The sequence below is a fragment of the Cygnus olor genome, chromosome 2 (assembly GCF_009769625.2).
Source record: "Cygnus olor isolate bCygOlo1 chromosome 2, bCygOlo1.pri.v2, whole genome shotgun sequence".
NCBI lineage: Eukaryota > Metazoa > Chordata > Aves > Anseriformes > Anatidae > Cygnus > Cygnus olor.
Window position 1 is genome coordinate 24,902,769 of NC_049170.1, and position 25,377 is coordinate 24,928,145.

General features: G+C 43.4%; 2 protein-coding genes across 31 annotated transcripts in view; one reads left to right on the forward strand and one right to left on the reverse strand.

Annotated features, from left to right (window-relative positions):
• Window positions 1-6,650, forward strand: part of AKAP9 (A-kinase anchoring protein 9) — a 113,729-nt gene extending 107,079 nt beyond the window's left edge. For 13 of the 17 annotated variants that reach the window (XM_040548788.1, XM_040548789.1, XM_040548800.1 and 10 more), the window contains 6 exons: window positions 688-873; window positions 1,411-1,611; window positions 1,990-2,222; window positions 3,254-3,339; window positions 4,022-4,142; window positions 5,300-6,079. In XM_040548788.1, coding sequence (XP_040404722.1) covers window positions 688-873; window positions 1,411-1,611; window positions 1,990-2,222; window positions 3,254-3,339; window positions 4,022-4,142; window positions 5,300-5,684 — 1,212 coding nt within the window. In that variant the 3' untranslated portion in view covers window positions 5,685-6,079. Of the gene's footprint in view, window positions 1-687; window positions 874-1,410; window positions 1,612-1,989; window positions 2,223-3,253; window positions 3,340-4,021; window positions 4,143-5,299; window positions 6,080-6,109 lie in introns of those variants that run through there. The other 4 variants (XM_040548801.1, XM_040548802.1, XM_040548805.1 and 1 more) reach the window with 2 other exon arrangements.
• Window positions 1-25,377, reverse strand: part of LOC121065758 (lanosterol 14-alpha demethylase-like) — a 34,345-nt gene that overhangs the window by 4,716 nt on the left and 4,252 nt on the right. For 6 of the 14 annotated variants that reach the window (XM_040548812.1, XM_040548809.1, XM_040548811.1 and 3 more), the window contains 4 exons: window positions 24,119-24,317; window positions 22,525-22,686; window positions 19,714-19,834; window positions 17,490-19,492 (listed from right to left, as the gene is read on the reverse strand). In XM_040548812.1, coding sequence (XP_040404746.1) covers window positions 19,312-19,492; window positions 19,714-19,834; window positions 22,525-22,686; window positions 24,119-24,317 — 663 coding nt within the window. In that variant the 3' untranslated portion in view covers window positions 17,490-19,311. Of the gene's footprint in view, window positions 1-5,471; window positions 5,490-6,584; window positions 6,885-7,089; window positions 8,163-8,826; window positions 8,996-10,420; window positions 10,517-11,073; window positions 11,270-11,713; window positions 11,834-11,974; window positions 12,150-13,121; window positions 13,249-15,678; window positions 15,856-16,738; window positions 16,838-17,042; window positions 17,337-17,489; window positions 19,493-19,713; window positions 19,835-22,484; window positions 22,687-24,118; window positions 24,318-25,377 lie in introns of those variants that run through there. The other 8 variants (XM_040548821.1, XM_040548818.1, XM_040548816.1 and 5 more) reach the window with 8 other exon arrangements.

The following is a 25,377-nucleotide window of genomic DNA, read 5'->3' on the forward strand; positions in this document are numbered from 1 at the left end:
AAATTTCAAATTAAGACTTTCCCTTTATAATTATTAATTTTTGAATCTCCTAATTTTCTTTTGAATCTCCTAGCTTTTCTTTATTAAAATACGTTTTCAGCAATATTTCTTTTGCTGAGGAAGCTATTCTCAGTACTTTCTGATATTAAAGTCAACATTTACTATATTGTGTTGGTACAACACATTTACTTTAATTGCCCTGTAATTACCAAAGGAAAGGCAGTCAGAAACTGAGCAGCATGCACTTGTATAAAACATGAACTAAGGTAACCAGTTACAAAGATTTCAGCAATATTTGATATTAACTCAGCTTGGCTGGGTCCTTACCTGCATTTTAAGCAAGTGTATTCAACATGATTTGTAAAAAGCTTTGGGTCTTTCCTTCCTTTAAGTTAGATAAATCTAAGCAAAGTTTTTTTTTTTAAAAAAAAAAAAAAGCTTTGCACGTTGTTACAGTTGGAATAGTTGAACTTGCATGAAAACATTCTGCTGTTACATACAGGGTGAGCATAGAAGAAAAAGTCGCATTAATCTCTCGATTTCATGTACACTTCTGTTTTCTCTGTATAAGTTATGACAAAGTTATTGCCATTATCCACAAAAGGATTTTTACTGCAAGCCAAAGTTATTTCCAAGTTGGCAACACAGATGTAATGAAAATTGTTTGGTTTTCTTTTTTCCTTCTAGCTAAAGCTCACGCTGCCACCAGGAACTCCGTCTAGCTCATTGACTGAAAGGCTGCTGCGACAAAATGCTGAGCTGACAGGCTTTGTCAGCAGGCTGAGTGAGGAAAAGAATAATTTGAGGAATGCTGTTATGAAACTGGAGGAAGAACTGAGGAGATATCAGCACAGACAGACTTCTGGAGAATATGTATGTCTTTAGTGGCACTAATTCATGAAGTATGTATAGGCATGAAAGTGACGTGCTGTGAGATTACCCTAATGCTCAAGCTATCTGACTTTCTTGACTTTCTTCCTGCAGAGTAAATGGCTGTGAGATATTCTTGTCCTATGGTCTAGACATCCTGACTCACTTAATGTACACTTTGTGATTTTAACCACCTATGTCTTGCTAAATTCCAAACGCTGCTTTCTTTGGTTTGTATTTATTCACCCAGACGAGCAGCAAATAGATCCAGATAGCTTTAAGATCATGAAGCTAGTATGGTTCAATGAAAGGGATTATTTTTTAACATTTTTTGGAGTGGCTATATTTTTCTAGAATGTTGAACAGGCTCCAAAACTCACTGTATCTGAGGTGTTAGGATGCCAGTATGACCTCAGATCCCTTCAGTCAGTAGTTTTTTCTCAGTAATTTAATGAACTCTCCACTAAACCAATGACTAGAATGACACAGCTCAGGCTTTTCCAAACTGTGCGCTTCAAATTCAATTTCTTTCCCCTTCAGTCTTCTAGACACTCATCAGATCTTGGAGTTAATATCGATACCCTTGTTGCCTCTGAGAAGGAAAATTGGAACAGAGAAAAGCTATCACTGCAGAAGTCTTTGAAACAAGCAGATGCAGAGCTGTCCAAGCTGAGAGCAGAAATCAGGAGCGAAGCTTTCCTCAGAGAACTGGGATCAGATTCTGAAAATGTTATTTTAAGGGTAGGAAAGCTTTGTTGCTTGCATAATAACTCTGGCTGGGTATTTTTCTTTTTGGTTTGGGCCTATTTGTAACTTAGTTCACTCTGCTTATTCTAAGTGAACAGATTAAATTCAGATTTTAAGTTCTTATCCTCACATACATAACTCTGTTAGCTTTTTTCCCCAAGAATGCTAAGCAAGCACCTGTGTTGTCATTTTGTGCATGCTCCATTCCTTGCTGCTCAAGTGGTCCTCAAATTATGAAGCTACATTCAGCGTGCGTGAGCTGTAGTGTGGTCTTCTCCATGATAGCAAGAAATGCATAATCCCAGCAATGCTGCAGGAGTAACAATGTTAAAAGTCCTAAGACTGATGGTTCTTTTGTGTTTCATCTTTTAGAGAATTTATGGCAAATACCTACGAGCAGAGAGCTTTCGGAAGGCTCTCATATATCAGAAAAAATACTTGCTGCTGTTACTAGGTGGATTCCAGGAGTGTGAAGAAGCCACGCTGGCCCTCATTGCACGAATGGGCGGACAGCCTTGCTACACAGACCTCGAAATCATCACTCATCATTCAAAGGGTTTTACAAGGTTTCGCTCTGCAGTCAGAGTGTCCATTGCGATTTCAAGGTAAACTGGAGGAAGTGAAGTTCTGAACAGTTGTGGCTGTGCATTTTCATCATTTTCATGTATACAGAATCTATAATTTCTCATGTTCTACCCTGTTTCAACTGTACATTTTTGGTAGTCACGAATGTAGTAGGTACTGTGTAGGATGACAAGTTGAGCAGAGCACGGGTAAATTCTGTAACAGAAATAAGCTGTCTGAGGTACTGAGCAGTCTGATTCTAGTTGAAATACTCATGGCTCTGTATCTGATAATCAAAGACAGAACATATTGGATACGGTCATAATTTTAGAAAGATAATTAGTTGCAATTCTAGAGCGTGCACTCATTTACAAAGGTATTTTCTGCAGCTTAATTTCCTTTAACAGTTAAATTCTTACACGTAAGCATAATACAGAGTGATGAACTAATTTTATCCGGCTGTGTTGTCCTTTGAGGCCTCAGGCTGAGGAGGAACAGGAATAGGTGAGGAGGAACAAGTGAAGGCTATTACTGTCATGGCACTGCTGTGCTGCTAATAAACCTCCTTCACAAAGGTTTGAACTCCTGAGTACTTCTGCTTGCTATTGATCTGAAGTTTGTACGTAGTATAAATTCTAGGAACTATTCATATGCCTACTGTAAGTGGGGCTTTTGCTCATAACACTCTGCTGGTACAATTTTGGGGATGTGACAGGGCAAAAAGTTTATTTACTACAATTTTAAAATGCTGATGCCCTGCTCTTCAGTTGCTTGACCCATTTCGTGTCTATTTTGACATACGTAGTACCTCTGGAATCACTGGAATGGCAGAGGTGAAACTGAAAGCAGATTTTGGCAACAGATCATTTGCTGAGGCTCTGGGAATGTGTAAAAGGAAGCTTTCTACTTAATTGTCAGGTTTTAAATGCCTATGTGTTAATTTTGCTTGCTATTCAAGGAATTATGTCTGTCTTGTAGAATATAAAAAGCAGACTGTTTTTTTTAACAACTGTTTCATTTAGCCTGAAATTTTGAGTTTGTTTTCTTTTTTTATTTTGTTTTTCAATTCCAGAATGAAGTTCTTGGTTCGTCGATGGCACAGAGTTACGGGTTCTGGTATACTGAGTATCAATAGGGATGTCTTTAGCCAGAACACAGGTAAATTGTAGTCCAGTAAAGACTGAAAAAATGCTATTAATAAGTTATGCTGCTGCTTAATGAAGATGGTTTTTAATTTGCCTTTTCCTCATCTGGAATGAATGGGCTGCTGTGCCCCCTTCCTTTTGCTATAGTTGCTTGGACTAACCTGTTTCTCAGGTTTCTGATAGTTTCCACACCTAGAACAATCACTAGTCTGTATAATGCATCGGGGAGTTTCTCCCAAGAGATCTGCACCCCCAGCTCTGAGAGGGAGTGCTGAGGAAAGGGACAGATGAGGAAGCAGCTATAAGTCCCTGGCAGAGCCACAGTCAGGGCCAGCAGAGCCTCTGGAACTGTCCTCCCTGGCCTTTTCCTGAGAACAAAAGTTTGTCATTCTCGTTATAGCTTAAGGTTTGGGAAATAAGGTTTTCTGTTTGTCTTTTTTGGTAGCAGCAGTGTTTTTTTTTCCTGTTCTGCTCGGTCTGTGAGAGTTCTGTCATTAACATCAGGCTAGGATTTCACCTCTGGTTTTCTAGTTTTAACTAGTTTTAACAAATGCCTACATTTTGTTAAACACCTTTTTTAGTGTGTGATACGCAAAAAGAAAACTTGCATTTAAAATCCCCAGTGAAGTGTAAAAGGTATTGCTTTGGGGGTTTGTTTTTTTCAGTTTTCAAGACGATGTTTATTATGTGTTTAGGTAATGAATTACGGCCCGATTCATTCTCTGGCGGCATGGATCTTTATGGAGAGCAAAGACATTCCTGTAGGTCTCGATCAGACATGGAGCCTCCCAGATCTCCTATAAACTTCCAGCATAAGTAAGTTTTCTTTCAGATTCTTATTCTCTGCCAGAACACCATTTAACTAAATGAATGTATCAGTGTTGACTGATAAGGTTTGTAAACTTTGGTGACAGATCTTATTTTACTTTTTTTCGTCAGGAAACATAGCAAATTGCATCTCAGGCCTTTGATTTGCTTTTTTACTTTTCACCTGATCAAAGCCAAAGCTCACAGAGTTCTGCTGCCTGATTTCTGTCACGTTCCCGGGTGACGTTGGTTCCCTGGGTGGAACTGTTGCAGATCTGCACCTGCGCAGCCTCGCCTCTGCGACCAAGGGTGGCAGCGGGTGGTGGCACGGGGAGGCGCTGCCCCAGGCACACTCAGCCAGAGGAGGGGAGAAGCAGGGCCGGGCCAGGCAGCTCGCCGTGGCGCTGGGCGCTGTGAGCTGGGACAAATTACTGTGGCCTCGTGGCCAGACCATGGTTGGAAGCTGCTCATTAGTTCTGCTGCTTGTTCTTGTTTAAACCAGAGCTGTGATACCAGAGGTATCAGTGATTCTGGTGCCAGTGAAATCAGTTATTTTTCACCAGAGGTGAGTTTTTTAAGAGTGTCGTCAGCATTGGATAACTTCTTGTGGAGCTGTGGGCTCTGAGCTAGTAAAACTAGTAAAGCAGATTGGATTCGAGCCATTTTGGTTCTTCATTTTTTATATAAACCACCTCAATGTTTGTAATCTTAGTTTGTGGCAACCATAATGATTTACATCCATATACATTACATCTATACATATATTTATGTATATTTTAGCTATTCTGGACTTTTACTTATAGAAAGTACTGAAGAAAGCCAGAGTCCTGTAAAGATGGCCGTGTCCTTGTTCACACAAGCTTCTTAATAGAAAATCTACTACAACTTCTGCTGCAGTCTCAGTAGGATTTTGCAGTCTTTGTCCCAGAGAAGTGCAGGAACAAATCAGGTGCAGTAGAAAGAAAAGGCAGCCGGGAAAGGCGGTTTCTGTGGGGGAGGCAGTCTGAGGGCTCGGGCAGTAAATGGTAGGGAGGTAGTACTCTGTGGGTGAGGTAGCAGACATGCAGCCGGTAGGTATCTCTGCTTACAGCATTCTGCTATGTCTGCTGACACTTTATTATTTGATGTTCTGGTTTTTAAAAATACGTGTGTCCTTCTGGCCCTAGGTTCCACAGTATGCATGCCGATTTGAACCCAGTCTCATTCGCCTGTTCTCAGCTGCAGAACTATGATCCCGAAAGAGCGTTAACAGACTATATCAACCGGCTGGAGGCACTGCAGAGGCGACTGGGAAGCGTGCAGTCAGGTGAGGGCTCAGGTGCTCCTCATGGGGCTCCTGGGGAACGCACGGCACAGTTGAAAGGTAGAACAACAAGTGTATGCTGCTTCTGTGGGACGTGTTATAAACGGCTTCAATTTCAGGCTTTTTCTGCCTTAAACCAGAGGTTATTCTGTATTAGGGAAAGCAGCACAGTAAAAAGAAAATTATTAAATTCTTGGAAGGGAGGTCTGAAAGTGTGCTTTAATTACAGATTTGGAGTTTATCGGTAACATGTTCAGTTTCCCTGGTGTCTAATAAATGCGCACCAAGGATTCAGTTGGCATCTTTTTAAGAGTTTAAGCTGGATGGAGAAAAATATACCCAAAAGACTGGGAGTTGGCGTGCAAGGGAAACTTCTTTGTACCACTTTGATTAGAGAGGTTACAGCCATCTTGTTCCATAGATGATAATTTTGGGTGCTGTAAAAGGAATGCATCAAGGAAATTGCCAGATCACTGGGGCATAATTTATGAAACTTGGTGATTTGGGGCAGTTACTGCACTAGTCTTCAGCATAAAATCCATCATTTGAGGAAGTTTTGTTCTTAAGTGATTGCCTGCATAAAAATCTCTCAAGCTTGCTTATCATCTGAGTAATGTGTCACCTCACCTACTTATTCCAAGTACTGCAATTAAAATCGTTCTCTGCGTTGCAGGTTCGACTTCGTACACTCAGCTACACACTGCTATGAGAAGATAATACCTTTCCACCACCTCCATCGCTAGCAGTGATGGCAGTGGGCTGCCTTCTGCAAACCCGTGCTCTTTCTGTGCTTCTGTACAACGTGTATAGTGTGGGACCAACAGAACACAGCGCTGCGCCCGGCCGCAGCTCCATCCCAGCACACCCCTGCAGACTGGGATTTATGTATATAGGCACTTTGTGGTCATGCAAAAAAAAAAATCATTAAATTACATGTATATTGTGGAATGCTAATTTAAACGATTAACTTATGAAGCGTGTATTTATCAAAAGGGTGCGAAGATGAAATTGGTGTACTAAGGAAATTGAGCTGCATTCGGAGAAGTTCACTTGCACTTTTTCTGGCAAGGCTACTGAAGTTACACGACTCCCGTAATATTTGCTACTGGCAGTGCAGACAGAATATCACTTGTAGAGACCTATTTTTGTAATGGTAGAAGTTTTGAATTTTATGGGTATTTTGTCAAAGTACTGAAATAAAGATGACTTCATGCTTTTAACTGTGTTCTACTCTGTGAAAGTTCTTATCGTTGAAGAACTGCTCCCTGCTTCACGTAGAACACCTTGCTGCTACCCGTGCTCCTGTTTTGGCAGCTGCATCGTTACTTTTCTTGGACTCCAAAAGCGCTGCTGCTTGCTAGAAGAGAGGACGAGGGTAAGCTTGGCTTCTGAGACAGGGCTGGAAGGGAAGACAGGCTACTCCATCAGAGGCTTTGTAACAGTTACACCTGCGTTAGGAACAGGGGACTGGGTAAGCCCTTGCTGCAGGGAGCAGGGATGAAAGGGGCAGGAGAGGGAGGTGGGATTGGGGGGGGAGCAAAGCTCTGCATGATTAATGTTAATGCACTCATTTCTTTCTTGTAAGAATAGATTCATTTAGAAAACCTTTCCAAAAGAGACAAGGTTGAGCAGAGAAAAAACTTCCACAAGCAGTTTCTTTATAAATTTAATTCAAAACTCCTGAGCCGGAGCTCATGACCATTTATCATCACTCATGAACCAAACACCATGTAAGAATCCTGCATAATGCAGTACAAGGGGAAACAGTCAGACATTTAACTTAATTAATGGCCCTTTTACACATGATCATGATATTTACAAAGGGAGGGTGGCCAGCCTATTATTACTTTCATATTTACATCATGCTTTCAGAGATCTCTCAGAATTATTTTTTTTAAGCAAATTAGTTGTTGCTCTTTTACAACCCATTCAAGTTAGACATTTAACTTAGACATTTAACTTAGCGTGTTGATTTACAGAAGACTTTGCTGGTTGTGGTCTGCCTCCCACTCAGCTGTCTAGTCACATTTCTTTTTTTAAATAATTACGTGGGCACTTTCACAAATCAGCCAAGCCCCCAGGCAGACTTTGACGTGATTCTGTTTGCAGTAGGACACCAAGCAAGTGCCTGCCCCGTTGGTACCTTGTACCCACTAGTCACAGTAATTGGATACAGGGCACGGTACGTAGTTTTACCCCTCAGTAGCTGGGTAAAAATTATTTTCAATTATTTTTCAGAAGCAAAGATTTCGGTTGGTAGAAGTAACTCATTTCTTCACCTTAAAGGGGGTCGCCTGCACCTTGTGTAACACACATAGAAGATAGTTTCTCTTTCAAAAAATGCAGCAAGAAGGTGGTAGAACAAGCGGTTATACACAGCAGCATTAACTTGTGTGGGAAAACAAATGAAACAGCTGTAGAGGCACTGCAGGTGGCAGATTACTGTTGCTCTCCTACAGTAGAAGGAACAGTTTCCATTTGCCTTCACTTTGTTACAATTTTACTCAGTCTGTTAGTTTACACAACTTACGGTTTCAGCTCCAGGCTTTACAGAGACCTCCTCTTGTATCTGATAATGGGGTTATTGGGTGTATGTATCATTGTTGTGTAATTGATAGTTGGAAAATAGTCATTGATGAGGTCAAATTCATACAAACGAAGCAAGGTAGACCAAATCGTCTTAATCTGGACATAAGCAAAGTTTTCTCCAATACAGCGATGACGGCCTAGGAGGAAAGCCACAAAAGCAATTAGAATGTGTAGTTATTACATCACCTTTGACAAATTAACTTCAGAAGTTCTCTGTGGACTGTAATTGTTTAAAAAGAAGCAATCTGAGGCTCTGAGCCTGCAAATGTACTTATGTCATTTATGAAAGTCTTGTTTTCTTAAGCTTTCACTCAAAATACTGTGGTTTATGCAATGAGACTGTGCTCTGTTTTCACCAAAATGCATTAATTTATGCAACGCTGAGGAAGAGTTTGTAAAATTCAAAAAAAGAGCATTGACTATAACCATACTGTGGTCTTATCTGCAAGCTATTTGGGCAGTTATGCATCTCTACATAGACTTCTCTCTCTGCCTTAAAATGACTTCATATTATGAATTTTTTACCTTGACTTTAAAAGACTTGAATAAACTCAAATGCAACATGGTAACAAAGATTTCTTTTTTCAATTGCTACTCTGAGTCACTTATGCAACTATGACTAATGCAGAACTATCGCCTTCATTCTGTTAGCAGCACTTTAACAGTAAGAAAACTTCCAGGCAGCAAAAGAAAGAAAAAAATCTCCTCAGCTACCACAGCACGGGGAGATGCTGTGGGACAGCGAGCACAAGGGGTACGTTCTCACTCCACATTGTTTCCTCACCACACGCAGTTACTCACCAGCGCCAAAGGGAACGTACGCGAACTTCTCCCCCGCTGCTGGGTTATCCTGAAGGTAGCGGTCAGGCTTGAAGTCCAGCGCATCTTTCCACGAGTCCCTCAGGCGGTGGTTGACAGTGGGAGATACACAGACCTGGTGGCCGGGGGGAATACTGTAGCCAGCAACAGTCTAGGAGGGAAGAGACAAGACCCCACACATCACCACATTTCTCTCTTTTTTTTCCTTTTGAGAGCATTACCTGAAGTTCTGTAATCACAGGACTCAAATCTTGGAAGAGATTTTGGCTAAGTCAGTTTGAAATCAATGCAGCACAGCAAATTTTATTTCAAATTTGCCTAGCTTGTATTGTTATGCAAGAGCAAGCCAAATTTTTCCAAGATAGCTATTTAAAATACCTGGCAAACCACAAGGCTTGGGGCTGCCATTTATAGATTAAGATCCCAAGCAAGAACGACAGTGAAAAGAAAGGGTCAGTTCTGCTGAGTAAGAGGGGAAGGAGGGGCTACACCTTCCTGCAGCTCAGTGAGATGTGGGACCAGGACTGACTTACTGTACACCTGAGTCTAGGTTATTAGGTATCCTGCAACTTAGCAGTGTACTCAGCACACTTCCGCCTGTCTTTGGAGATAATAACTATGCCTTAGTGGGGTTTTGTTTGCTTGTTTTGATTTCAGTTTATCTAAATTTTAGCTCGCATTATCCTGAGGTGTACCTTTCCAGATTTTTTTTTAAAGTTTAAAACCTAGAGACAGCCTACAGCTCGTGGGCTCTACAGATGCAAGAGCATGAGCCAGCACTGTGCCCTTGCAGCCAAGAAGGCCAATGGCATCCTGGGGTCTATCTGAAGGATAGAAACAAAGCAACAAGCTGAAGACAACCAGCAGAGCACCAGGGTCTGTGACTTCTCTTCTCCTCACTCAAGCTGAGACTCCTGTGAGACTGGGGCCATTAAGTGCCAGACTTGCAGCAGGCATTTACCTCACTGCACGGCGTCCTGTGGTCACTGCTGGCTCGCTGCCCTTGTCCTTGGAGCGGGGAGGGACCGGCGCAGAGCAGGCTGTACAGGGCTTTGCCCAGCCGGTCGGGAAAACCACTAAGGAGGGAGGTGCCACAGCCTCTACTCCACCCCTTATTCATCCTAACAAGGTTTCCTTCCATCCGTGTGGGACCTCACCTATTTTGTCCCACTGCACAAGTCAGCGAGGTGCCCAGCTCCAACCTGTCAGCCACCTCCTCGCAGGCACTGGGTGGCTGTTGCAGGGCCCCTCAGAGCCCTCCCTCCTCCAGACTGAACAAAACCCATCCAGCCCCAGACCACCTCAGTGGCCCCCTGATCCCTACAGGTCATCAACACCTTGACTGCCCAGAAACCTGGACACCAGTGTTCCTGTGAAGTTCACAAGCACCAAGCGGCAATCTCTTCCCACAATCAGCTCCGGCTACACTCCCACGGGTACAACCCAGAAGCCATCAGACCCTCGCAGCCCGCAATACACGCTCCCATTTTTCCATCTGTCCAGTGAGACACCTCCCACCTGGCCTCTTCCAGCCCTGTTCTCCCAAAGCAAAGCGAGAGCCAACAGGCGGGCTCACCTGGGGAGTTTTGGCCATCCTCATCATGGTCATTATAGGAGGTCTGAGCCTTAAAGTTTCTTTCAGACAGCGATCCAGCAAAGAGAGATCTTTGAGCTGCAAAGATAAAGTAAATGATGCATCAAGATATACCCACTTGCACAAAAAGGGTATTTTACACTATTTAAGAACAAATAAATAACCAAATCAAAGAACAAGCAGCTCATATTTACATGTACTTCATTTGCTACCCTAACAATTTTTCCTTTGATTCAATTAAGACAAGGAATTAAAGCTCTCTGACCAGTGCCATCAGTTCCTGTCTTATCTGACTGATTTGTCTCATGAGTGCTTTCTGATGCCTGACTAAAAGAGATCACACCACATCCAGTTCCTCAGTGGGGATATGAGGATCTTCCTCCTCTGTGCAGCAAATGTTTTGAGTAGAGCTTGTAGTAAGTGCAGTTTCCTTAATCAATGCTGATAAAAAATAGCAGCAGACTGAAAAGTTACTCAAAGAGACACAGGGGACATATTGGGAAATAGCGTTATCACTGACTGCTTGTCACTGATCACGATTCTAACACAAAGCACGTGACTATGTTTGACTTTTTTTTTTTAATGAAAATCTAGAAGTTTAACGATATCCCTCAGGAATAACGTAACATACAAACCTGGTCATAAGTTAATGGTGGCAAGTCATCTCCACAAACCGCTTTCTGTTCCGCATAGCACTGCTCCTGTATCGATTTGTCTCTGGCTATGAAGAAGCCAAGCCAGGCACTGGTGGTGGAGGACGTGTGCTGCCCTGCCAGGAGCAACCCAATAAGCATCCCAGCTATCTCGTCATCTGTCAGCGGGCGGCCGTCCCTGTTAGAGGGGTGTTAAGGGGTTAAAGGGTGTCAAGTTAAAGCTTCACTTCATCAGGTTTCCAGTTACAGCAGTGCTTACAATTTCTTCTAATCTACTTCGTCCTCCTCCTCCTGTGTTGTCCGCCCTAAATATGCAGCAGCTGAAGATCTAGCAGGAGGGCGAAGGGAGAACAGGGGAGGCAGACTCCCTGGGAGCCCTGAAGAACATCACGCCTGCACAGCCAGATGTTGCTGAAAGTCTGAGAAGTCTAAGTCAGCATTTCTAAGTAAAATTTTTAGGAAGACAGCTAGGATCAATTGCTGGCAACTACAAAAAACAACTTTCTTATTGTTTGGTAGACAGTTTTAAACTAAACAGCTCAAACCTGAAGTAAAATATCTATTTACTTCTCTCTATATATACGCTTTTCTCAAATGACAAGTCTTCAACCCCTTTGCTTACTTGTATGAAGCATCCAGTAGCGTTTGGAGCATGTCATCCTCCCTCTCCTCAGAATTCCGACGTTTCTGGATAACCTTGTAGAAAATATTCTTTATCTCTTTGTGTGCTCGATCTCGACGTCTGCGATTCAAAACACATCTGTTAGCAACTCTGTAAGAAGTAACACTAAATCCTCAGTAAGGATTTACTGGGATGTCTGGAAGACGGGAACAAAGGGGTTTGGATAAAATGCTTCAATTGCTTCAGTCTCATTTCTGGTACCTGAAGCTCGGCAGAGGCAGCCAGCCGGGCAGCAGCCAGGCAGCGTGCGTGAAGCCCCCATCCAAATCGGCGTAGAGCTGCGCCACCTTCTCGTTCAGCAAGCTTCTTATTTCCTTGCCATGTAGGCAATGACTTGCTGTCAAAATGATAAGTTCCGAAAGGGCTTCAAACAGATCTGAGGAAAGATTTGAAAGAAGCGTTACTGAAGATGTATTTTAGGCAAGATGTTACGGTTTACAGGCTACTACTTATTTGTATTTTGGAGAAGAGAATAATAAATAACTGAATACATATTAATATTTTTAAATAGTTTTAGCTTGCTTTCCCTGGAATGAAGTATGTGATTTTAAATTTCTGTGATTTTCATCAGGTCTCTCTCATCTGATAACTTTTAAATTAGATCATTTGATTTCAACAACTTTTTTCTAAGGTATTTTTCTAGATTTTTTTTTTCTAGGAAAGCTATCAATGCTTCCAATAATAACAAGTAAACAATACAGCACAAGTCTAATCCTTAACAAAAGGAGCCACACAAAAACTTATACTTGAAATCCAAATCCATGGGCACACAGCTAGTTTTGCTGCTCATTGAATGACTTTTACCTATTTCTGACACCAGTGTCCCACAGTGGGCTTGCGAGAGTACTGACGGGCTATGTCTAGCAGACATGGAAAGACAGATGGGAATTAAAAGAATTCCACTCAGCTCCCAACCTAACAGTGTCACTTCCACAGCTGCAGTGCAGATGATCAGAAGCTAAGATCTCTTACAGACACTACAGGAGGTCACACAGTATCTTTTCAAAAGGACTAAGAAACAGTCACACTGAAGCGACTGGTACCACGCAAATCCAGCATGATGCAGCCAGCAACAGGTATACTCACTATTGACAGACCAAGAAAGCACGAGTAGAACAGTCCCTAAGGCCTGTCAATGATTTTTTCCGAGCAGCTTCACTCTCCAATAGCCTTAGATTTGATTAAACTGCATTTTCCATATTTCTTCTGATGTTCAGTACAATTTTGTCTACATCATTTGTAATTTAATACTGCAGTAAATCATTCCCCAAAACATACTGTTATACCCTGCATCGACTTTCATTCCTTCCCAGAAAATCCAAGTAAAAATGCAACTGATCTTGCTTACTTTTTTCTCCACTCTCTCCCCATGCTTTGAAATACTCCCTTGTTTCTTCTTCGATCACAGATACATGCTGCTTAAACTGGGCAATATTTAGCCCAGTTTTGAGCATCTTCTTCTGTTCCAAAAATACCTAGGGGAACCAAAACAGAAGAAGCAATCAGAACAAGGATCATCATTAACAGCTTCATATTATTTGCATTACAACATAAAAGAGTAAAAAAGAGATTAGGTTCGTAGGATACAACAGATACTTCAAATTTGGGTAATAGGTAATATTCCATTTTTCACCTTTTTGTTTTTCAAGCAAAAGTTTAGTAACATCCAAGTGAAGTACTAGCCGAAGGAAGCAACCATTCTCTCTTGTACAGTGCCAAAACAGAAAATAAAACATTTTCTTTGTTAAGCATTAGCGCTGAAGCACTCAAGAGAGAAATATGAAATGCGCTTCGTGTACCTGATTATCACCGACATACACAGACACGTAGCTGATCAGACCCATGCCTGCAGTGTTTGGGTTCAGTCTGTGTTCCTTGGTGTGCAGCCTCCTCGCTTCCCCTTCCAGCGTGCAGAACCGCCGTACCTCTGCCCCAGAGACACGCCGCTCCTTTACAAGGCCCCAGGATGTCACTGCCCACAAAGGCTGACCCAGAAGCACGAAGCAAGCCGTTTTCCTTGGGACACGGTAACCTTCACATCCCTCTCACCTTCTCTTTTTTCTGCATATGGACTCACAGCTAATAAACCTACTGGTAAAGAGCTCACTACTACACGGGAACCATTCAGTGGGTCAACGGGACTCAAAGTTATTCAAATAATTTTGAAGCCCCAAGTACGGATTAGAGCATCTGTCCTACAGAGCTGCACTATACCGGGGACAACTGAGCAAAAACTGCCGTCCCACAAAGGGCTCTCCACGCACTGTAAAGTTATTTACAGAAAAGAAGGCATAAAAAGAAAGGTCGCTTCCTAGGAACTTCCGTTTCCAGAAGGCAGTGGGGCTGCTGGAAGCACTCTGCCGGGGGCAGACGTGCAGCAGAGCAGGGGACAGGCGCGTTTTGCCCCACAGCGTGGTGGCACTGTCCCACACGATGGATGGCACTCGTCAGGGAGCACACCCTGTGTCATCGCAGTGCCGCTCCAAGAGAAACCACCAGCACAAGGCCTGGAGGGAGGAGACAGAGGGAACGTGAACTGATAACGCAGACGGTGCAGATCGACAAACCTAATTACCAGAATTACTGGTAAACAAGGAACTTCCTTTCAAAGAGTCCTAATTACATTCAAACGAACAGTCAGCTGTAAGAGGTGGTTCTTCTAAAGCAGGACTGCAAGTCCCTGTCAGACTGAGGAGGAGGAGACTAAGCAGCTTCAGCAGAGAGAAGGGGGCCCTAAAAGAAAGTCCTGGATGAGCCACCATCAGCAGGATGCCCAACGAAGGTCTGAACAGCCCTCCAAACACCTTCCCAGATGTCTGACATCAAGCCACAGCAGTAGCACTACACAAAAAAAATTGTTCAGCTGTAGCAAAACGCACTCCGGGCACAACCAGACATGCTACCTTGTTAGCTTCGTACAGGGGAACGTGTCTCTAGAGTTAATCAGTGCGTGCCAACAGCAAAATCCCTGCATCGCCCAGCCGTGGAAAAAAAAGTAGCCCAGGTGATTTTCTGAAAAAACTTAATCATCAGAAATATAAAAGGAGAAGTCCTTCCACTACCAAAGGTATGAATGAAGGAGACTTCCAACAGGCTCGCAAGGCTTACTGAGTGCTAAGATTAGTCTCTTGACTAAAGCAGAGCTTGAGCACACCCTTTGTGTAAGCCTAGGGACCTTATCTCAGAACAGAGCGGTAGGTGGTGGACACAGGGCTGCCTCTGCTACCAGCCTGCCCTGTTGCACAACAGACCGCGATGTCACCACACGCCGAACAGACTGCCAGCAGAGCAAGTCTCTCCCACGAGAAGCAGATTCTGCAGCTTACATCTGTCCATCACTACCAGCTACACACAGAGGCAAGGCAACAGCCAGCACATAGCTCGGAAACCACGGCACATGACACAGCGACCTTCCTGCCAGACCCAGGCAGACTGCGCTCTGCAAACACACACAGCCTGATTTTGGTCCTAGCAAGACAAACCTCGTGGTGCCAATTGCCATGCCAAATCTATATGCAGGAGTAATAATTTGACATGAATGAGAAACTAGCACTCAAAGCTCTCTCGGAAGGAAGACCCAATTGCTCACAAAGGAAACTGTGGTCAGTGACGTGTCTAAGGGAAGGAAAAGAATAAAGACCACCTACCAGTTTTCCTCTATGGTGGGATTCGGTGGTTTCTAAAACTAAAAAAAACTTCCAGACTAACGAACGGTCGGGTAGTAAATAATGCAGCCTAAACGTGCTCAGGCTTGGTCATCCAAGTGAAAGTACAACTGCACCCTGCCTTCTGCCAGGATTGCACAGGAACACCAAACCCCAGCACACCGAGCCAAGCATTCACAGCTGTCTAGTCAGAATTTAATTCTCCTAGCTTTCTTCTCGTTTTATATATAAAATACATACCGCATTAGGGACATCATAAGCAACTCCCTTTCCAAAAACAGGTGTTGTCAACCGAGAGTATACATCCTCTGCATTCAGGTCTTCGTTTTTGCTATTGAAGAGCAGCGCAGCTGCATCACTACCCAGTAAGTAGGTAAATGTCTTGCCAACCATTGTGAAACTGAACACAGGTCCATACTAGGAGGAAAGAAGTAACAGTTTATTTCAAAATAGTAGCAACATGAATCATGCAATCATTATCTCTTTATGTACAAGCTTCTACAAATCACTATTCCTCTAAGAAACAGTTAGAGATCTAATAAAGATAGAAACGTTTTAAAACATATTTAAATTCTTCTCTCAATAGACTTATTAGTGATATAACTAACACGTGTGATCTTGCAAATTGTAAAACCATTGTGCTTAAAAAAATCAGGGAAAAAAAATGTCACCATGAGAACTGGCAGAGAGACTACAAGACATGCAGCAGCCTCCAGTAACCTACAAATGCTGTCTTGGAAAAAAATCTGGATTTGGAGTTATGAATAATTAGGAGCAAATAAGATTTTAAACATTAAATGTCAACTCCAACAGATGCTCACATACTAAACTTGTCTTTCTCCAAGCTAACCAAGCTAAGATTTAAGCTTATGACTCCAGAAAGTTTTAGACAATATGAAACATATCAATACATCTGACTTTATTGGAATTAAGGCTCTACTGCCTTAGGCCCTTTCTTTTGGGCTGTTTAAATCACCAAGGTTTTATGCACCAGCCCTTTTAACATTGCTGAGCACTTTAAGAGCCATAAAATCACCTACAGAGGCAGTCAGCATATTAGGAAAGAGTGAGCTTAAAAGGTCCCTGTTAATGCAAAAAATAACATCATGAAAATGGATTTTCAATAAACTTGTGATTCAACTACAATTTAATTCAGCAGTCTGAAGAAACAACAGCCTACTGTGCACGCTCCATTCCATCTTCAAGGCAGTAAGAGAGACCGAACAGTTTTTAAACAGAACTTAATAAATACACAAAAGCATTTTAGCACACGATGAACCATTCATGTAAGAAAACATACCTTGTCGTACGCGTTTTCCAGAAACTCAATGGGACTGTTTCCAAATGCTATCGCATGCCCAAGGAAAGGGATGTTTGATGAAATATAGGGTGGGTATTTCTGAGGAAGAAAGTGAAAAGCAAATATTGAATTTTCTTCAGAGACTAATGAGATGTCTCTGAAGACATGCGGGGCGCCCGCAGCTGGCCCAAAGCCCCCCTCCGCAGCCGTCCCCGGGCAGCCCCCCCAGGCCCCCCCAGCTGCGTTGAGCCCTCTCTCGACCGGCCTCCACCACCTCCTTCCCCGGTCCCCCCACGGCTCTCACCCGCTGCTCGGAGCCGACGTGCCGCCGGTAGCCCAGCTGCAGCAGGTAGCCCAGGCTGAGGGCGAAGGCGGAGGCGGCCAGCGCCAGAGACAGGGGGTTGCCGACGGCAACCCGCTCCAGCAGCGAGCCGCCGACCTCCAGCAGGCTCAGCATCGCCTCACGGGTAACGGCCGGCCGGCCGGGCGCCTCGCGGATAACCGTCGCCTCACCGGTAACCGCCGCCGCCTCACGGCCAACGGCCGCCCGCGCGCCGCGGATGGGGAGGGCGGGGGCGGGGGGGAGGTGCCGGGACCCGCCCCTCCGGCGCTGGGCTGATCTCTGCCCATGTGACGCCTGCCGCCGGCCGGGCCAATGGCGGCCCGCGCGGCACGGGGTGACGGCGTCTGCAGGGCTGCCGGGGGCGCCATTGGGCGGCTGGCGGGGAGGCGGGGACGGGGGGAGGGAGGAGGGGGCGGTGCGCGAAATGGTGCCCGGGGGGGGGATGGCGGTGTCTGTGGGGCGGGCGTTGGCTGAGGGGATCCCCGCCGTGCTGAGGGGCCGGGCCGCTGCCCCACGGCGTCAGTGGTTAATTTCGGGCCCCGGGTGTGCGCTCGGACGGCGGGGAGCTTGGGCAGCAGCTCTGCGGGTTTGTGCCTTGGTGCCTCTCCGCGGGAGCTGCGCCTGAAGCAGCAGCGATAGGGGAGACGGGCGGCCCAGAGCGCAGCTCACCAAGGAGGGGCACTGGCACGGCCTGAGGGCAGCACTAGAGGCGCCCCCCGCACCGAGATCTGACCGTCAGCCCTGAAAAAGGGACAAGGCACGGGACGAGGGAAGCGCGCTTTGTGTGCTGGGTCCCGAAGAGGTGCTTCCTCTGCGGCCCTGTGCTCAGAAGTCTTCCCTGCACGCTCGTGATGCTGCCACCGGCTGATCCTGCCACTTGAGGATGAAGGGGTAAACATCACCTCTCCAGAGCAGAGCAGTGGGAAAAGGGTGTAATTTTTAAAATGTAGGGAAAAAAAAAGTCCAGAAAGGTGACCAGAAACAGAAGGTAGGACAGGTAAGGATAGGGGAGGATTGTGAGCCAGAAGTTTCAGCGCAAGATGAAAGGGCACCAGAAAGTCGCAAGAACAACCTGAGGGCTAGCGGTCATTACCAAATGATAGGAAGGCAGGGCATCTGGCCTTACACAGCCTGAGGTCAGGTCAGGCTGATAGTTTGAGTATATTTTTCCATGTGCCTTAGCAAAGTTTCCAGGAGGATCTGCTCCATGATCTTGCTGGGCACAGAGGTGAGACTGACTGGCCTGTAGTTCCCTGGGTCTTCCATTATCCCTTTTCAAAAAAGGGGGGTATGTTTTCCCTCTTCCACTCAGTCGGAACTTGACCAGACTGCCACAACTTCTCAAATATGATGGACAGTAGCGACTACATCTGCCAGTTCCCTCAGGACCCGTGGATATATCTCGTCACGTCCCATGGACTTGTGCGCCTTTAGGTTCCTTATCAGGTCTCAAACCTGGTCTCCTACATGAGCGGTTCTTCATTCTCCCAGTCCCTGCCTTTGCCTTCTGCAGGTTGGGCTATGTGGCTGAGCTCTTGCCTATGAAGACTGAGGCAAAAAAAGTCATTGGGTGACCAGGTCTCCCGTTTCCTTCTGGAGAGGGCCCACAATTTCCCTGTTCTTCTTTTTATCACTGATGTACCCATGGCAGCTTTTCCATTACATCCATTAAGGCAACATGTTATCTTTCTGGACTCCCAATTCCCTGCTTCCAAACACAAACCTCCTGTATGCTGCAATTACTGGGAAACAGCCTACTTCTTCCTGCTCTAAAATGTAAGCTAGAAAGATGCTCAGAATGCTCACTGTATCTTCATACAGCTTCAGAGAACACTAAAATTTGTTGCAACGTGCTAAAACCATGAACATTTTTTTTCTGTTTATAAACATTATTCAATAATTTAAGGTGGGAATTTCACAGCACTGAATAAAACAACTTGATGTAATAGACTCAAGATCTGCTAATGTTTTCATAAGTTTAAGTACATTTTTTAACAAATTAAAGTGACTTCACTTTGGAAATCAAAGAGCTGCATTTTTGATTTTTATTTTTTTGCAGAAGCAATCTTTAAAAGATTAGACAAGCTAATACAAAATCATGAATGACTTTCTAAAAACAGGCTGAGTTCTCATGATATGGTACGATCAAAGTGAAAATAATTTCAGGGATAAAAAGAGTGGCAACACACGGCTTTGTTCTGTTCATAAGTACTCTTTGTACGCTCCTTGTTTAGAATTTCACCATTTGTGAATAGAGTTTTAAAGCTTTCACTTTGTTGGTTAGATCATACATGCCTGTCATTACTAGTATTCTGATCAGTTTATCTACCATTTCAGCATAAGTTAGGTCTTGGTTTTCACTGATCCAAATGTCCAGTGCCTTGATGATTTTCTCCTTCAACTTAAGAGTCCTGTTAGGAAAAGAAGTTATGAAGTAAATGTCTGAGAAAAAAAAAAAAAGATTTGTAGATATTTACTAAATTTTACATAGATATATCTACTCTGTATTTAACAGAAAACGTACCACGAATTCTTTAATCAAAATACTGCGTATTAACGTCATAAAATAGTAATGACAAGGGAAATGGGAAGGAAAACCAACAAGATACTGTTACAACTACCTGTAACTAACCTGGTATTTTCCAGAGACTTGATGTCAGCCTGACGAAGTTGCAGTTTCTGACAGAAAAATTCAAAATTTTCAGAAGCAACGTTGTCAGCAATCACTTCTATCATCTTACGCAGTATCTTCTCTAAATAGAAACATATAAAGCAGTAGTGTTATTTAAATAAAATTGCGTATCTTGTCTAACATGTTTTGTAAATGCTGTTTACCTGCTTCAGGGTTTTTCTAATACCAAACATCATTTTCCAAGGTGATGTCACCATCCTGGAGGATGTATCATCATTATCATCTTCTCCTCTCCCTCATAACCCTGCTGGGGGTGGGGGAATTGAATACTCCTCATCTCTGGGAGGCCCTGACTTCAGCCAGAAGGGTTATAAGACTCCAGCACACTGGTGAGTCTCTGGTAGTTGCCCCAGACCATCTGGTTTTGGTCACTGCGACGTTATGGGTGCTTTTCATTTTCTTCGGTTTGAAGCAGCATGAGTTATGAGAATAGCAGGGTGGGGAGGTACAGCACCGAGAACACTTTTTACAGTACTCATCCGCCTCACAGCTCAGCTCACCACCAGTCAAGAGCGAACCAGATTGTCAAAGCAACTGTGTGGATACGAACAGCTCATATATGCTAAGAATAAAAAATTTTCTCTCCCTTATGTGACTGAAAACAAGTGTTACACCTGACAGGATTAGAGTTCATTGCATTTACACTGCATAAAGTGAGGAAGCAGTAGCTGCAATATTCTTTTCTCTTTGATCTTCATCAAGTTATGAAAGGACCATGCAGCTCAGCAAAATCAGTGAGGAATAAGGGAACAGGCAGCACTCCATCCTTCCTGTGGGCAACCTCCAGAGCCAGGGATAATAGCAGGGCAGTAATACCCAGATAATTTCTTTTGGAATGGCCTATCCATAGAATGCAGCATAAAGGCTGCCATTCCTTGGATGGGAGGAATGCATGAAAGCTTCTCCTGCAGCAGGAACTCTCAGTAGCTGAAGATGGACCGGGCAACCCACCATGGTCAGTAAAGTCTGTGTCATGCCGCACTGGGTGACTCCAGATTCAAAGTAGATCTGGACCACTGTCGTTGGCCGCATAGTGCACAGCCACTGACACTTCACTGCTGATCTCCAAACTCACAACCAGCTTCTTGGTTAGCACATGAAACAGAGGAACATTCTCAGTGAACTGACCACTTAGAGATGGCTACAAGGGCACAGGAAGGAAGCCCTATTACTATTCCTACTTCCCTATTACTATTGTACCCTACTTCCTTACGCACGTTATAAAACGTCCAAGTTTTCTTTTGCCTGTGCTTGCATGCTCCCCTCCTACCTCTCGGTTACAGGAGACTACAGAAATACACAGGTCATTAGAGGTGATGCCATGTCCCCTGGGTGTCAGGACACCCACAGGATCTGATGTTCCACCTTCTCCAAACAAGCGCCTGGACATGGTGTCCATAGAAAAAGTCTAGTCTAAGTGTTCTCATACACAGTTTGGTCTAGGGAAGATGTCTGGGGAGGACAATCACTGGCAAAAGCATAGCATATTCTCTATCTCTGGGCTCTGTCAAGAATTTACAGACTTATTATCTATGCCTCCAGAGTCCACGGACAGAGGCATGGATGGCTTCCCCTGTGCCAGCCAGGCAAAAAAGGAGTCTCTGCTTGAGGATCTAGTGGAATACAGTTCAACATCCAGAATCACCATCTGCAATGACTGGGAGCACAGGGCTGCCTCTCAGAGGCGTAAGACTGACCCAGGAGTAGAGCAGCAGGTAGGCAGTGCCTCCTGGCTGAGATGCACAAGGAATCTGGAAAGCACACACCAACACTTCCTTCCTGTGCTTCGGCAGCACCTTCCCTGAGCCTCCTCCTCGGGAGGACCCTATCGCAACCTTCATCCCAGGTGAGGCATCTGAGCCTTCAGGCTGTGGAAACATGCCCACCTCAGTTACAGTAATGTCTCTGTTTGGTTTTAGTCTTCTGTTTGTCAATACTCTCTTCTGTCTTCTCTGGCTTTGAAGGTTTGGCTGTGTTTTCTCTCCTTTATTTTTTTTTTCCTGGTCTCTGCTCTCTAGGTTTGAGTTGTGAGTTCTTTTTTTTTAAAAACATTTGAGCAACCATGTTAGCCAACATTTTCTGTTTTGGTAAATCTTAACCAGTAAAGTTATATTTTGATGTCAAAATCCTTAGTAGCACCGGGATAACATCTGGTACGCCTTCGGTGTTTCATAGTTAATAATGACGTGTAGGCAGGCCATAGGGAAGTCAGGATATAGATAGATACTGAGATTTTGCATTCTCAAGAGCAGAAAAAGAGCTCGAGAAGGTAAGAAAGGAGTAAGATGTTATTCTACTCTCATTACAAATCAGCCCTCTGGATGCACACAACTGATGTAACTTCAAGCTTGCGTATTTCATTTAGCTGTGTTTGGCTTTCTGGTCTGAATACAAAGGCCAAGACCCCAATTTCAGTTTTTGGCTGTCAGCTTCCATTTCGGAAGAGTCCTAATGCAATAATACAATCCTAGCTCTTAAACTACAGGTTTCTTATTAGTGACCTCATGCAACCCCCCATACAATAATAACGAATAAATCCTTGGCGATTTCTCTGTCTATATGATGCCTGCAAAGGAAGCACACGAACATTAATCATAATTTCAATATTGCTGATACTAACAAAAATCAGCAAGGAACAGAACCAGAACCAATAACAATACTGCCTTCTGAAAACAGCTAGGTGGAGTTTCAACAGCTCCTACAGCAGTTACCTTTAACGCATAGAAGTACCTCTATTTGTTCTTAACATACCATCTCTTTCATTGGCACTTTCCAGATAGCACAGAATGGGATGCAGTTGCTTTCCTCTACACAGGTCTTTCAGTGGCTCAAACAGAAAATTTCCATCAAAGTTTATATCTTTCAGCAAATGAAGGTGATGAAGACCAGCAGGCAAAGATTTCAGTCGATTTTCTGTTGAAGTACATAGGCATACTTAATTACCTCTGTAGTGCATTCATCTAAAGAAACTTCGGACACGTCAGAGAAGGGATGGTTTTTTTTTTAGTTTTAATTATGAACTCAGCATTGCATAAACATAAGGGAAGACAAATTTTGCCTCAGAGAATTTACAGTTTGGGGATTTGACTGAAATAGCAATAAAATTAAGGATTTCCTTCTCTGATTTCATGGTCTACTGTACTGGCCTGATGGCCTACTACACTGTGAAACTGAGAGAGAAACTTGTAGAAGTTAACGCTGGCATTATGAAAATTATTCTTCGGGGAGAAATGAAGGAAAGAAAGGAAATCAGCTGATGCACAAAAATAAAAAGTTACAAGTAGCTGTAAAAATAAGAGTGACAAATACAGGGGAAGAAAATGAAGGGAGAGCTAGAAAGTTCAGTAATGAGAAATCTGGGCAACAAAGGCAGAGACGGATGGAAACAAGCAAAGAGGCAAGCAGAAAAGGGGTTAAGCAAAATGTTACAAAAAGATGAAGGAGTCACTATCAGCATAATGCAGTAGAAAAGTAAGTGAAGAGACAGGAGGAAGGACAATATATCATAGCAATAAAAGATGAATTCAAAACTGCAAGCCTGGCTTATAGCAGTGTATAAAAGGTGTCCTCGGTGCATAGGATTTTAAATGGTATCAGTCAGAAAACATCTGAATAAATCCCCAAAGCACCCCAGCTGCCTGTAAAGCACAGCAGCTAGGCAGGAAGGGATCATTTCCAGGGATATTTCAGCTAATGCTGAACGTGCAGCTTCCCAGGCTAACAAGGCAGGAGCTCCTGCCTCTGCGTGACAGTGTGCTGAGCCATGAGTTTCAGCCTGTGGTGAGCAAACACAGGGTGGAACATGGAAGCTGTGTTGATGCAGCTGAGATATACCTGAGATAACACGCTGCGCAGGGCTCTGCTTCATGCCCATCTTTTTGTCCTAGCATGTTTAACAGTCACTTGACAACCCAGTAAATCCTCCACACAGAAAAAGGACAACAGACTGTATTATACCAGCACTACCAATTAGAAATCTGAACACAAAGATATACGTTCTTTGCAACAGAATAATGTCAGTCCTAAAAATGGTAGGTCCCTGCAGAATAAATTTTGTAGTGATTGGTGCTCTGTGTATGTCAGGCCTTTATCTGCCTGACGATCGCATCTGCAAAAATCATGCCCCTTAAGAAGGTTTCGGAGGAGGGTTACGGAAGGTTCACAGCTGTGTTAAAAGATACTTGGTTAGAAGCCATGGCAGGTAACAGCAGCATACATAAAAAAATGGAAAGCTGTATTTCTCTCAGTTGTTTCATCACCTTGTCATCTTGTGATATGTTTATACTCATCAGGGGCATAGTTCAGTGCTTAAATGCCACTAATGGATCGAATGCCTGCTACTTACCACTCAGATCAAGGTGCTGTAGATTTCTTAGCGATGTAATAGACTTGGGGAGCTGGCTGATATCATTATTATTTGCAATTAAATGGACCAAACATTCCAGTTCCCCTATGCTGTCTGGCATTTCCTTTAACGCATTATGAGATATGTCAAGCTCCCGGAGGCAAACCAGTTTAGATAGCTCCTCTGGAATTTGAGTTAACTGATAGAGAAAGAAGACAATTCATTTATTTTGATATGATTTCTCTTATGTGAAAAGTTAGAAAGGTAACTTTCCTGCAGGCAAAATTACATTCCATAATTTAATTCCAACAATAAAAGTTTCTGAACTTCAATTCTAGTGGAAGCTAATTTAGTATTTTCCAATAAGAATACGGATGCTGAGCACAAAATTTTGCAGCAAAACTTCTAGACACAATAATAGATGGCAATAAAAAACCATGCCTCTATAGCAGGAGCTTCAGGAGAAATTCTTTTGGGCATTGTTATCATTAATAACTCATTAATGAAAACTTTTACCCTCTCAGAACACACAAATGTTTTTTTCAGCCTCTTGGGTATGAAACATATTTTTCTTCCATTTGGTTCTTACCTTGGTCTTTCCTAATTTTTATTTTCCTCCTAGGAACTTTAACTGTTCTCCAGATACCGTCGAAACTAGACCTACAGCTCTCTGAGAAATGAACATAAGCTCACAGACCTTTTGCTCTCGTCTCTGAAGAAGGTAAGCCCTTGGTAGACATCATAACCACACTTGAAATTATACAAAGAAATCTGAGTCTTTTCTGAAATGCTGATTTTGCGAATTCTGGTGAAAGGAGAGATTAAAATGCATAACTTTTTAAATGAGCGAGCCAAGGACTGTGTGCATCAGTACTTGCTCTAGAAAGATGTTTACTTTCAACTGGCAATGCTAGCACAGAGCCATTTTATTTATGACAACCGCTATCTGCCTTTTTAATCAGAAGACAGGTCAGACAGGTTTAGATTTCCTCAGGAGGTTTTTTTTTTTTCCTGCCTCATTCCTTAGTATAAAAAAAATAATTTAACTTTGGATTTTAGAAATGTGAAGCAATTATCTGTGCTATAAGCAATCAGAGAAGCAATATAGTTTTTCTTGTTTCAATTAGTCAAACTTCAATGCGCTTCTAATGTTAAGACGTTTGATACAAGTTGGAAGGATTTGTTCATTTTACAGAGGGGAATCCTGGAGGCAGGCTTATCTACCAAATTCTAGCTAGTCATTTTGTCTCTTAGCATCC